General features: G+C 36.7%; 1 protein-coding gene across 1 annotated transcript; it reads right to left on the bottom strand.

Annotated features, from left to right (window-relative positions):
• Window positions 1-3,665: 3,665 nt before the first annotated feature.
• SARAF (store-operated calcium entry associated regulatory factor) lies at window positions 3,666-11,230 on the bottom strand. The gene is made up of 6 exons (XM_032214192.1): window positions 10,994-11,230; window positions 9,794-9,972; window positions 8,973-9,354; window positions 8,400-8,499; window positions 6,904-7,040; window positions 3,666-4,729 (listed from the first exon to the last, which is right to left on the bottom strand). The coding sequence occupies exons 1-6, from the start codon at window positions 11,076-11,078 to the stop codon at window positions 4,704-4,706; spliced, it is 909 nt and encodes a 302-aa protein (XP_032070083.1). The 5' UTR covers window positions 11,079-11,230; the 3' UTR covers window positions 3,666-4,703.
• Window positions 11,231-13,641: the final 2,411 nt, after the last annotated feature.

Here is a 13,641-nt window from a genome sequence, read left to right on the forward strand (position 1 = left end):
TGATAAATGTACTTAGGCCTCAGTATAAAGACCCATATGTAAGGATTATATAAATATAACGTATCTATAGTTTATAAATGTAAAGTACAACTGTTGGCTTACATCCAATTTTTCTCACCCTTCCAAATTTTTGCATTCTGCCTGAAGAGTTTTAATGCATAACAGTGGGCCTTGATTTTGTGTCATTTCAATTAAGCTTCATGTTCCTATTCTTGTTTTGTTTGGATTTTTATTGTGAAATTGCAATGATTCTGAATGGAATCTGCATGAAAGCTTGTCTAGATTGCAAAAGAATTAATCAACAGAGGCAAATTAAGTCATGCAAGTTATCAAGGGAAGGTTGTTGGTGAACTGGTCAGATATTATATTCTACAGTCTCTTGTTTGAATGAATGGAATAACATATTTTTAGGTACTGGCTTTCTTGTACATCAAAGTTAATTTGCTTTCTGTTTGATCCTGTGGCAGAGTGTTTATTCGTTCACATTTATTTTATGGAAGTATCCATATTGTCATTTGAAAAGCCCTACAGTTTTTTGGCACTACATATTGCTTTCCTTGTAAATTTTATAACCTTTGAGTGTTGCGATAAACAAAGCCTTAAAATGTGCACTGCATTTTTATTTCTGAAGTTTCACATAAATAAAAAAGGTATTCATATAATTGTCATAGGCATTGGCCTGATAGGATCTACACTAATATAAACACTGATGGGCTACAGAGTTCTGTCTATACTACCAGTCTATTTTATGAATAATTAAGTACAGTTAAGACACAAAGATTTTTTGTTCTGGAGACTGCACTTAATTTTTCCCTATTATTTTGGACTCCAATAGTTTCACTAGTAAGGGATTGATCATCTTTCTCTACTAATACTTTAGAAGTTCATATGGTGTTTTATTTCTTGGGGCTTTTTAGAAAACCACAGAGCCAAATGGGATCACTGAAGAGTAGAACCTAAATAGGGGCAACTCCAAATCCAAGGCCTAGTTATACCCCCATTCCAGCTGCCCAATAATGCCTCAGTGAAACTGCCTACCAGTTCTTCAAGCTCCCTCTGAAACTGATCAAGGTCCATTAGTCGCCTAGGGATAGACTGATCAAACTGGTCTAACTTCCCCCTGGTAAGTACAGGACAGTACAGTATTAGCAAATCAAACAGCAACCAGACTATAATGACTGCAACACCTCTGTCCTGGATTCATCAGTGGTAATTGACAATAACAAAGACTGATGATAAGGTTCACCATCTTATATCACAACTGCTCATATCACAACTGCCTTGACAAAAAAAAGGAAAAAACCCCAAATTTTATATGCAACCTCCTATGGGCATCAGGCACTCAGCAATTTGAGTCAGAGCCATAGTTGCCATGGTGGTCATGAATTCCTGAGTGCCTCCCCTCTCCCCCGGTCCCTATATCATACAAGAGCATTTAAATAGCTCAGGAAAGGATGTTGCTATTCTCAGTAGGGAAGATAATACCATTAATAAAACATTTTGAAACCAGTTTCAACCACAGGCTCTCCAAGTTTTCTGCAGTACAAAACTTCTGAAAGTGGTTAGGGGCCTTCTCAGATGACAAATGTCACCTCACTCCAGAGTTTGGCTACTCCCAAACTCAAAACCCAAGTGAGTATACAGTATCTTGTACATGCATAGAACAATAAAAATTGCTCTGCGCATGCGCATAACCAAAAGACAAGATGGTGGCACCTACGGCGCTGCCTGGAGAACTGGTTTGGGGGCGTTGCAGGCCTACGTCGCTGCTGGTTCCAGTGACCAAGGCCACCAAATCACTACCAGTTCGGCTGAACTGATCTGAACCGGTAGGAATCCACCATTGATCTAATGATAGCAATAGCACTTAGACTTACATACTGCTTCATGGTGCTTTACAGCCTTCTCTAAGCCGTTTACAGAGTCAACATATTGCCCCAACAATCTGGGTCCTCATTTTACCAACCGCAGAAGGATGGAAGTCTGAGTCAACTTTGAACCTGGTGAGATTCGAACTGCCAAATTGCAGGCAGTCAGCATCAGTACCCTGCGATATTGCATCCTAACCACTGTGCCACAACAGCTCTAATGGAGCTTTAAAAGTTAATACTAGGGTCAGAAACCTGGGTAAGTCACAGACATCAACTGTTTTCCCATGGAGGTCCATCCACAAATCCTTATGAAGTTGCTATCTTTCACTATCCTGATGTTGGTGCCTGCCTCCTGCCCATCTAAATCTCTCCTAAACTCTGCTCTCCTCCTCCCAGATCATGAGACACACACACACACAACTTCACATTCCACTAAACATGCAAATTGTGCACCCTATCTCCATTAAACACAGCACTCCCAAAGCTGTTCCTGCTCAGGTATCACTAGGGAGATTCAGCTATTGTCATTTCCTTAATCACATAATCTACTTCAACCCTGCTTGCTCCAAACTATCAGAGCTACCTACAATAATTACAGTATTGTTTCTATCTTCAATTCTCCAGTCCATTCCAGGGTGTGTTCCAGATTTAATAACTAAGTAGGTGATTCAAGAGCCAATCCTAGCTGTTAGTATATTAACATAGATCCTCCAGTATGATTTTCAGAAAGACTTGAGCAGATGATCTACATTTGGAAGCCACAATCCTAGGTTATGGTAGAGACCAATAACTCATTATTTGGCATGACCCCGCTCCTACTACCCAGCCTTCTCACTACCATTCCTCAGATCATTGTTCTTAGGTCTGCTGAAGGCTATATTTCAGGAGCCCAAATTAAGACTGCTGCAATTCCAAGGAGGAAAACCTCCAACCAGGTCTTCTCTCCTGCGATGCCAACAAGTATTCATACATTCTGGGCCAAAACTCTGCTCAAATCTATGGAGGGAATTGCCTCAGTGCAACCAGCAGGCTGACATGTAACTCCTAGTACTTAAGCAGAATATTGATCTGATAGTCTTTCTGATCCAACCTCTGGACTGGTCTGAAATAATTCAATGCTTTGTTATAGCCTGCTTCCAGGCAATGCCATTATGATTATTTCAATTGACTCCGTTACCTCCACCACTAAATACAATTAATAAGATTCAGGTTCCAAGGAAGCATTACCTTGAAATAAGCGTGTATGCGTGCTCATATGCGTGCATTTTTCACTTCCTCTCTCCTCTGCTCTTCAATCAAAAAGCATTCAAGAGCAGCTTTCATGTTAATATTATGTCTGCTAGAGCCAAAGCTATGTCAGCAGGAAGATTCCAGAGGTTTCCATTGCTTTTTTTAAATAGATTAGTTTTCAGCATTCAATAACTATAGAGCAAGACCTACTTGTTCTAAAATAAAATAAAAAAGTTTCTGCAGCTATAGTAATATTGTCAGTGTAATATAACAGATACCAGAGTTTTAGATTAAATTAATTCAATTGTTATGAGAGAGCTTCATTGTTTGGGGAATTTTTCTGTTTTTCAAAGTGTCCCTGCCTTTTACTATTAGGTATTAATAAATTGTCATTCTTATAATTGTTACTGTGTTGATTCTTTAATGTGATTTTATGCATTTGAATTTCATTAATTTCCTTGTTGAACAATTATGAGTTTCTTTACATGCCTGTTTCATTCACTCATTGTTTAAATATTTTAAAAAGTGTTAATGAAGAATTAACATTAAAATTCAGCAATGACATACTTTCAGACATTACTTTATTTTGAAATTTAAATACAAACTTTTGGGACTGCTGTTAATTTTCTCACCAATTTAATTTCCTACAGAAATGGAAAGTAAGAAAATATTCACAAAATGCTAGGAAGAAAGGTTAGAAAGCGGCACATCAAAAGAAAGAGGGGAAAATACATTTAATTGGAAATAAACAAGATGCCCAGTAAAGATAAGTCCCCAATGCCTTGTATCCTTTATGTCCCATGCCAAGAAAGTAATGCTTGATCTAGTAAAGGATAATTCCACTGAATCTAGTGGAATTACTATCTAGTTGACTTTTCTCTCTCTATCTCAGGTCTTTCTAAAGAACTATTGTAAAGAAAAGAAAATAGATAGATATCTCTTCTGTTGGTTAGATCAGTCTGTTCAGACCAAAGAGTATACTATTCCAAATAATGTTTCCTTCTTTGTTTTTATAATGTATAATAGCCATTATCAGAGAGGCCTTAAAATAAGGCCAACCCCCGGTACATGGGCCGGCACCGGTCCATGGCATGCCAGAAGCCAGTCCACGCAAACAAGCGAAGCCTGATCTGCGGGATACAGGTAGCACACGGAACCATACCCCGTGAAAAACCTCTCTCCATGGAACAGATCCCTGATGCCCAAAAGATTGGGCGCCGCTGCCTTAGAAAATGGCATTTTCAACTTTTAAAAAATACAATTATTACTGATATTCCAATCTTTAGTCTCCAACATGATGTCAAGCTATTATTTCTAGGAGAGATATTCCAATTCATTGAAAGGCACTAGATTGCAGAAGGCTACCCTATTATCTTCCCTTTTCTATAGAACACAGTTCCATGTTAGAAATTACTTGAGAAGCTTCCCCATTTTGTTAAAAGCTACTGTTCCAAAATAAATTTAGCAATTTTTTTTAGAGATGCACAGATACAAATATAAACAGTTAGAATTTTATAATTCTAGCAAGCAGACTAAGGGCACATTTCAGAATTGCCAAAATGTTGCTTTATTCACTCGCTTAGGTAGAGTGGAAGTCAAACTTCATCTTCTTTTGGTACTTCCAAAACCTAAGAAAAAGATGGAGAACAAGAAAAAAGCTATTATTAATAAATAGTAAATTCTAAAATAATTTGAATAATGAAATAACGGAGATAAATGCATTCATCTCTGTGAGCTAGTTTACAAAAAATATTTCACCAAGGACGGGGTAGAGCAAATCAGGCAGGGACTTCATTTTCTGTATGGTAAGGTCTGATAGCCTGCGTAGACACTAAGGTTTGTAATATAACTTTGCAAGATGGCACAAGTGCTCAATCCTTCGATTAAAAATGACTGAAATATGATATTGCTAAATCTTGCAAGATTTCAGCACTCTAGCCCCCATCTTTGAAGTTCTCAAGTACAAATATTTGAGAATTTCATCTGGGGGAAGGAAATTATTCTTGCTTAAAGCATTTAAGATATGGGTGTGTTGCTGATTTCTCTTTTACACTATGTGACCAGAAGATTCTACTGCTGTTTGAGAACATAATATAGTCTATCAGATCACCCAGATCTTAATCCTATTTAGCATTATTGGAAATACATGTTTTGTTTAAATGTTATCTAGGAAATGGTTCAATGATTAAAATAACATGTCTTGCACTGTAATTTATATGAGTGCAATCCTACATATGTCTACTCAAAACGTAGAGTCCATCTATTTGTAGGTGATGGAGCATATGACTGCAGCCTCAGGGACAGAAATATACCAGTTCTGCCAAAAATATAATCAACACCTGCACTAGTTTGTCAGGTAATACCCCCCTCCCCATTTTCCTACTAGCTAAATTCTTGGATTTGAATATAATTCCATGCAGTAGAATTCCATTAGGAAACCAGTTATCTGCTACTAGAGCTGATCCACAACCATTCATTTAGTGACTGTATGAAGTAATGATGACACCTAAAAAAACTATTTATGACTGTTTTTCACACTTATGACGATTGAAACATTCCCATGGCCATGTGATCAAAATTTGGGTGCTTGGTAGCTGCCATGTATTTATGATAGTTGCACTGTCCCAGGCTCATGCAACCTTCCCAGGTGGTTTCTGACAAGCAAAGTCAATGCGGGAGGCCAGATTCTCATGATTCACTTAGCAGTTGCAGTTATTTGCTTAACAACTGTGGCAAAAAGGTTGTAAAATATGGCACAACTCATTTAACAACTCTCTTGCTTAGCAATGGGAATGTTGAGCTTAACTGTGGTTGCAATTGAGGACTTTCTTGAATGGAGAGATGTGCTCAAATCTGAAATCTGGATGAGGCAGAATATGAAATCCCTCTCCTCCAGTGAGTCTTATTTATTGCAGAATAAACAAATGCAGACCTAAGCATTTGTTTATTATTTACCAAATTTGTAAGCTGACCCAATCTGCATGATTCTGGGTGGTTTAAAAGATACAACAGTAGAAACTATAAAAATGTAGAATATATAGTACATTTTAAAAAAAGTCCCGAGAAAATAATTAATCAATTAACAGCTGAAAGATTCCACAAGGGCTCTAACAAATATTCTAACTTAGGACCTGGAGACAGAACCAGAATTTTATGAATCATTAAAATATTGCCAGGTGGGGGCTGTGAAAAACCTGCAACACAAGAGTAATAAAAGAAAAAATTCTTATTTCAATAAAAGCAAAAAAATATAGTGGATAGCAATTACACAAGGGTGAAATCTGCATTCCAAAACTAGCATTCAATAAATAGTGTAACCAAACAAGAAAAATAGTGGATTGAAACAAATACAAAACTTGAGAAATTGAGCAAACTGCATTAAACAAAAATAAAAACCAACCTCCGATTAAATCTTGCCTGGCAACTTTTATATTACCAGAATTTTTTAAGTTTACACTTGAATCCTGAAACTAGTTGCATAAAATCCCTTTTCTTCAGATAACTGCTCCCCTGAGAACAAAATAAATTCCTTAGTTCCTCTGCCTTGAATCTCATCCTCTTCATTCTTATTGGAAGAGACAGTGATAGCAATCTAATTATCCAGAGTGACTCTGGGCAGTTTACAATGGTACAAAAGCATAAATATAAAAGCATTACAAACAATTAAATAAAAGATTAAAAACCAAATTTGCTATCATTAAGCCAAATCCAACTCTTTTCAATAGGATTTTTTAAATTGGAAAGTTACTGATATCAGGCACACTTAACCCAAAAATTAAGGACAACATGGCTTATAACTTACCAGAGGTAGGTTTTGTTTCTGAACTGTAAGATGTTGAACAGCTATTTGAATTGCCAAATGAACCAGTAAATGGAGGTTGAACAGATGGACCAGCCCACGTGCTATAATAAGGAGAATACCTGTGATCTGAAGGTGACCTAGAAGAAAATGATTCTGTTAATTATTTAGAGTTTTTGCATGTGTACAAAATTAAATTTTTAATAGATGAATAATCTAGAAAAGAAGTAGAAGGCCATTTAAGGCAAAGAATCAGCAAGTAACCATAGAAAAAATATGTAAATAATTGGAATATATTCAATTATTCCAACAAACTGAGGATATCTGTTCAGTAATTTTTTAGTTCTATTTCTATTTAAAAAGGAATATTTGCAAGAAACACATTGATTTACCATTAAGGTATGTATTGCTATTAGGAAAAACTTAACAAGATTTCAAATTTTAAAAAGTGTGGTTGGAACGTCATACAAATTCAGTACAAAAGTCATACAAGCTGTACAATATATGCAGAAAGCTAAAAAAAACTTTAAAAAGTCCATTAAAAATATAAGTCAGAATCCAGTGGTTTTGGAAGAATATACAGGAGAATTATCAGTGAAAAACTGGGAGGGGGATTAGAGACGGACAACTTTGAAAGTTATAAAAGCAAAATTCAATGTGGAAAAGAAATAGTTAATACGAAAGACATGATCATATTCGTACACAGAAATTTTGGAGACAACATAAATAAAACATAGAGAAGTGAGAATCTATTTAATAACATAAAAATAACCAAATTAAGCCTTTAATTCTTATATTTATCAAAATATAACCATTATTATTAAAAGACAAACAAACAAACAAACAAACAAACAAACAAGGATTTAGGAAAACCTGTGATTTGAAAAACAGCTAATACTGAAGTAATCTTAAAATTGACAACAGTTTCTATCTTTGTTCTCTGGAAACTGCAGCTTGTATTTTTAACATCATTGCAGGAGTTTCTTCCCTAATGATGCAATATTAAGCAACCACAGGGCATAATTGAAAGTGTATTGCATGAGTCAATGACAGCTGTTTTCTTTATTTTACATATCAATCCATTTATCACCATTTACTGCTGGGTTCTGAATTCCATGCATTCTGACAAACAACCTGCTTCTTCAGTATTTCTGTTATTCTAAAAAAATTCCTAGAGATACCTACCAATTGGACAACTATTAAAATGTTTTAATAGGCAAAAAATTCTTATTCTAAAATAAGGATGTTGTAGACAGCTACGTAATCAATTCACCTTTTTATCTGGTGTTATTCATTAATGCTGACTGCAGTAGTGATGAGTTGGATAACTATTTCTCAAAACATTCATAATCTATTGTTACTTTAAAATCAACATGTAAACAAGACATTCCATGTTTACAACTGATGGTATTACTAGTATGAAAGAGAAAATATTTTTCTTTGGGAGAAGCAATTTCCTTTCTGTCATTTAGGATTGTTGCAAGAGAAGACAAGATTACCTTCGGTTGCCAAGCAAGTATCCAAGAAGTCCTCCGGCACCTAATCCAGTCCAGAAACCTGGACCTGAATTGGAATCATAGCTGGACCCACTAGCAGCTCCTTAATTTAAATAAAATTATATCGATTTAGATCAAATAATATTTGGGATCAAAGCTTTTATAATTTTTTTTTATATATAGGCTACCTCAGCAGATAATTGAAGAGTCTTACAAGCTCTCCAAAGTTTTAAATCAAACATTGCTGTACAATGCTATAGAACTATTGATTTTACTGGAGAAACAGACTATGGGCTATCACTTTTTATCCCCTTATTTTCTAAAAGTTATAGTTCCTAGACTTTAGACTAAAGAACCAACTCAGAAACACAAGGAGTTCTCATTTTAATTGTGCCTGAAATTTCTGCCAACTATATAAACAAGAGCATAGGCTAGACATGATACAAAATTCTGTAGATAATTCAGTGACCCTATTAACAATGATAATTATCAATGAAAAAACTTCCTAGAATTTGAAAAGTAGATTACCTATCAATGTTACTAATAAATGTTTTTGTTGTGACATAAGATATTTACCTGTGTAATTTGATTTAAATCCTGGCTGAGGTGGGCTTTGATAACTTTGCCCATAGGATCCTGAATATACATCATCATTAGGGACATTATGTTGTCGGTTATCACAGAGGAATAGCTTGTAGATGCCAAAAACAAAAGCAACAAATAATATTACCAGGATCACTCCAAATCCGGAACCAAATGACTCATGAGAAGTTGGAGAATAATAGGTCCCAGAAAAAGTGTTAGATTTTTGCTGTCCTTTCTTAGTTAACTCTAACGTGTATTCCAAGCCACATGATCCTTTTAAAATGAAAGGGTCATTTGGGTAATCGTAGCCTTCACAGCTTACTTCAATTTTTCCAAAGCGATATGAAACATCCAAATGTGCTTTACATTCCCACTGAAAATAAAAGAGAATTATTTTTCTATAATAAAATATATAACATAATTGAACATTAACTTAAAATTGATATGTTTTTAGTAATTTTATTAAAATACAACATTTTTCCAAAAAGTTCTAATTAAACTCATAAGTAACGCTTTACAACTCTAATAGGGCTTGAAAGAATACACATGAAAATGCCAGACAAGAACGCTAAATGACAAACTTGTTAAAGTTGTTTAGAAGGAATATGGATTTACTTTAATTTTTTCTCCTGTTGGCAATGTTGCAGCCCCATTTTTAATTTTTAACTCATTGCATCCTCCTGGAGTTTCAGAGTTTTGCCTTGATATGTATAATTGTTCTTCAGTCTTCAAAAGCCAGCCATTTAATTAATTTTACATTTATACAAATACACCACAAGATAACACATTTTCCTTCATACAAAGAAGCATACCTGCACATCATAGCCATCCCAACCTTTGTTGTAACACTGAACAACATCAGGGGTATATGCCGTACATCCAGCTGAGCCTCCGGTACATTGCAATTGGGGCACTGGAGATGTCCTCCTATAATTGGTGTACTTTGCCTGGTAGAGTGTCAGGGCTTGGACTTCGCGCAATAGGACTCTCTCTGACAGAATATAAATATGTGGTAGATTTAGAAACACTATGCAAGATAATAAATACATATTTTAGGATTTTGCGACTTTATTAATGCCAATAAAGAAATTCTCAGAATAATTCCTGTTAGGTTGTATATTTTGAATACATAGAATTAGTAATTTCAAAAGGGCTTTAATAAAGAATATATCTAAGATTAAAGTTAACATCTATGCGCTCTAATTAATTTTGCTTTAGTTGTTCACCAATTATTCCATTTTATCAAGTAGTCAACCACAGGTTTTCAGAACCTCACAAGCAATACATAGGTATCTCCCCCTGTTTCTTTCCTATATAATATTCAAGAATTTGTGAACGCAGGCCTCCAATTTGCTCTCCAATGTCCTATGCAATTACGTACTTATGAAAACATCCCCAATAGTGACTGGATTCCCACAAATCATTGTTTCTTTCAACTCTATTTTGCAGAATGAACCACAAGAACAATATTGGCGAAACCTTAAATCTCTTTTTACACATCCCAGTGACCATATTTACACATTGCACTGGGTCAAGCTCACACCATTCACACATTATAACCTGTGATAAATCAATTGATTCTGGGGAGCACACAACAGAGTACAAGTAAAAATAAAAAGGCAGGCGTGAGTGAATCAAATCCCCTATAATGTGAAACATTTAATACTGTTAAAACATGTTTCAGTGTGTGGGTCTGTGTGGGTATTTACGGATGAACGGGACATCTAAACCCAACCAGTGTCGTCGAAGAAACCTTTTGTTACGACTGACAATTGTTACAAATGGCTTCTAAAATGTCTCCCTAATAAGGCCGACGCCCGTCATTACATCGCACTTTCACTATAAAAACCTGCGCAGGAAATGTCCTTCACTATCCCAGAAAAGATGCTCTAAACCAGGGACAGCAGCGTCAAGTCACAGACGCGGAGAGCCACGATTCCTCCCCGACCGTCGTGAACCGAGAGGCTGGCTTCCTAAAGAGGATCGCCCGGTGAGCCCGTTCCTCGCCTTACCCGGCTGCTCCCAGCCCGTCGCTAAAGATGTTGCCGTCAGCACCACCAACAGCGGCAAAAGCAGTCGTCCCAAAGACGCCTCCATTTTAGCCCTTTGATTGAGAAACGAAGCGGCTGCGCTCCAGCCTTTTCCGCCTATGGCAACGGGTCTCGAGGCCCCGCCTCTCGCCGACAATGATTGGCTCTTCGGATTGTCTTTCTAAGGCCAGGGACCGTTTCGTCAGCTGACTATGAGGCCCGGCGGCGCCATCTCCAGAGAAGCGGGGTTCGGTCCGCGCTAGGCTTACTACTGAGCGGAAGGAAATCTTCTGAGGACAATGGAATGGTAGTAAAGCCTCGCTCTCACCCAGCCATCCTATTGGCTCACGGGCGCCGCCCAGGAAAGTCAGCATAACAACAAAATCTATCTACGCTCAGAACAACCAATGGAGTTCTTAATGGATGTTTAGCTTTGATTTGTCCTCTTCCAGTGAATTGCAGAATGACTTCAAAGAGTATCGTACGTCGCTCAGAGTCACTTCTGATGCGATGGGCGTTTGCATAAATAAACAAATAAATCTGTGTTGCGCTTCTGAAAACAAACTCGTTTTTTCTCAGAGTATCTAGGTTGTTCTCTGAACACAAGAAAAATTTGCAACTTCTTAAATTACCAAATGCTTCGTGTCAGAAAAATTAGCCACAACCAGAGTCAAAGTAAGATTTCTAGAAATGTTGGGATGTTAAGATTGCTAAATACCTAGGAAAAATGGGTTTTATACATTTTTAACAGCTGCTCCATTAGTTTGTTGAATGAACCGTGGGAAGTTATCATCCAGCCCTCTCCCAGAAAAATGAAATATCCTAGGAAATATTGAAAAGGCAGAATATTTCTCTGGATGTGAAAAGAAAGAAACATGCTTTAAAAGACAGAATAGTTGCCTGTAGCTTCCTGCCCATCCACACTTTGTCAATAGGCCATTGAGAAGGCCAGGCTAGCCCACTTTACATAATAAAGACTTCTCCACTGCAGCTGCAGGGGGAAGGGATATTACTCAACTGTCCACATGGCATCTGAGAACTCATCTATACCTGGATTCAAAACAGCCTACAGAGTAGCCCCCTGCATGGCACCATGGGAGTCTGACAACCAATCAGAATACATTTCTTACACAGGAACAGGAAACAGAGAGGCGGGACTAAACAGGGTATAAAAAGCCTAGCAAGCCCCTTCTTCAGCCCTTCTCTTCTTCTTCACCAACATTGAAGTATGTGATCACCTTTTCTGTTCAGGGCTCAAGCCATGTGGCCCTGTCCAACAATAAACCATCTTTCCAAGCAGCCTCCATGTCTCCAGTGGAGGGTTGTCCACTTGGAGCTGAACCCAGAAGGATATTTCTTTCAACAGAACAAAAGCGATATACTATGAAATGCTCCCTATCGAGTAACATTACTTCTGAATAAAAGAACATTGCATTTTAAATCATATTTCTTATTTATATTGAAATCTTTATAATGCACTCCAATTCCAACATTGTCTGATTAGGATACAAAAAAGTGCAAAAGACAAAACCAAAGTACAGTGTTAACAGCTAATTATAATTAAAAGCCATTAGCGAACCTTATTGTTGCCCTTAAAATTAAATCTAGGACTAAATGGGATGAGATTATTGCTGTTTTTAATCTGAGCTATGCATACCCTGTTTCCCTGAACATAAGACTCCCTAAAAAGTCCAATCCGGCTTTTGAGTGCATGCGCTAAAATAAGCCCTCCCCACAAAATATTGCAACACAGCAGCAGCCATGAGGTGACCACACTCGCCACCGCCTGCACCATTTTTGATAAGACCTTTTAATAAGACCGCCCTGAAAATAAAGCCAAGCACTTATTTTGGGGTCAAAAGAAACATGGTATTAACTTACAACTAGTGTAAGCATAATTGAACTTTTGGACTTCTTAGCTTTTCTCACAAATGCAGGTCCACTTATCACCCAGGCCTGATGTCATGAGTTGAAAAACTTGACTAGTCCAAAGGCAAATTTCATGAGTAACAATGTGGACTAGAACTCAGTCACCTGATTTTTAGCCTAGTGTCTTAACCACTAGGCCAGACTGACTGAAAACTGGGATAATCATTAGATGAAAGCAACAAGTTAAGATTTTCTGAATTTGTTTGCTGACAACTAGTTTTCTCAATGTTTCTATCCCAGACCTCATAGGCCTAGTAAAATATTTGAAACTTTCGATCGTAAGAACTGTGCTTGCCTAAAAAAAGATGGATAAGTTTGCAAATAGCATTTTAATCAGGTTTGCTGCTTCATGTATCCTCTGAAGCTGAAATGGAAACTATTTGGAATAAAATGACAATTATCCAAGCTTTTTAATTTGTGTGTCATGCAAACTCTGCCAATATGACTTGAAATGTAATAGTTATTGCAAGCAGAAAATTCAGTTCACATAAGAGGGAACTGTTTCTTTTAAAAATAGATATGATATATATAGCCTTCCAATTTAGTCCCATGGTATGTATTTTTGTTTTGCTTAACATTTTACAATAAATGCATAGTTTTAAGGCTTCGCAGTAGATGTTACAAAGTTGGGTTTGAAACTTTTAAAATAAATAACTATATCTTTACTGTTTATTTTACTCTAAATTATGAGTTCTACCATT

This window comes from Thamnophis elegans, chromosome 3 (genome assembly GCF_009769535.1).
Source record: "Thamnophis elegans isolate rThaEle1 chromosome 3, rThaEle1.pri, whole genome shotgun sequence".
Lineage (NCBI taxonomy): Eukaryota > Metazoa > Chordata > Lepidosauria > Squamata > Colubridae > Thamnophis > Thamnophis elegans.

Excerpts from the sequence above, each read along its gene's own strand:
- SARAF (XM_032214192.1), bottom strand. The coding sequence starts at position 11,078 with ATGGAGGCGTCTTTGGGACGACTGCTTTTGCCGCTGTTGGTGGTGCTG. Across the intron at positions 8,500-8,972 it reads ATTTAAATCAAATTACACAG|GAGCTGCTAGTGGGTCCAGC; the intron begins GTAAATATCTTA and ends ATTTAAATTAAG. Across the intron at positions 7,041-8,399 it reads TACTTGCTTGGCAACCGAAG|GTCACCTTCAGATCACAGGT; the intron begins GTAATCTTGTCT and ends ATTTTCTTCTAG.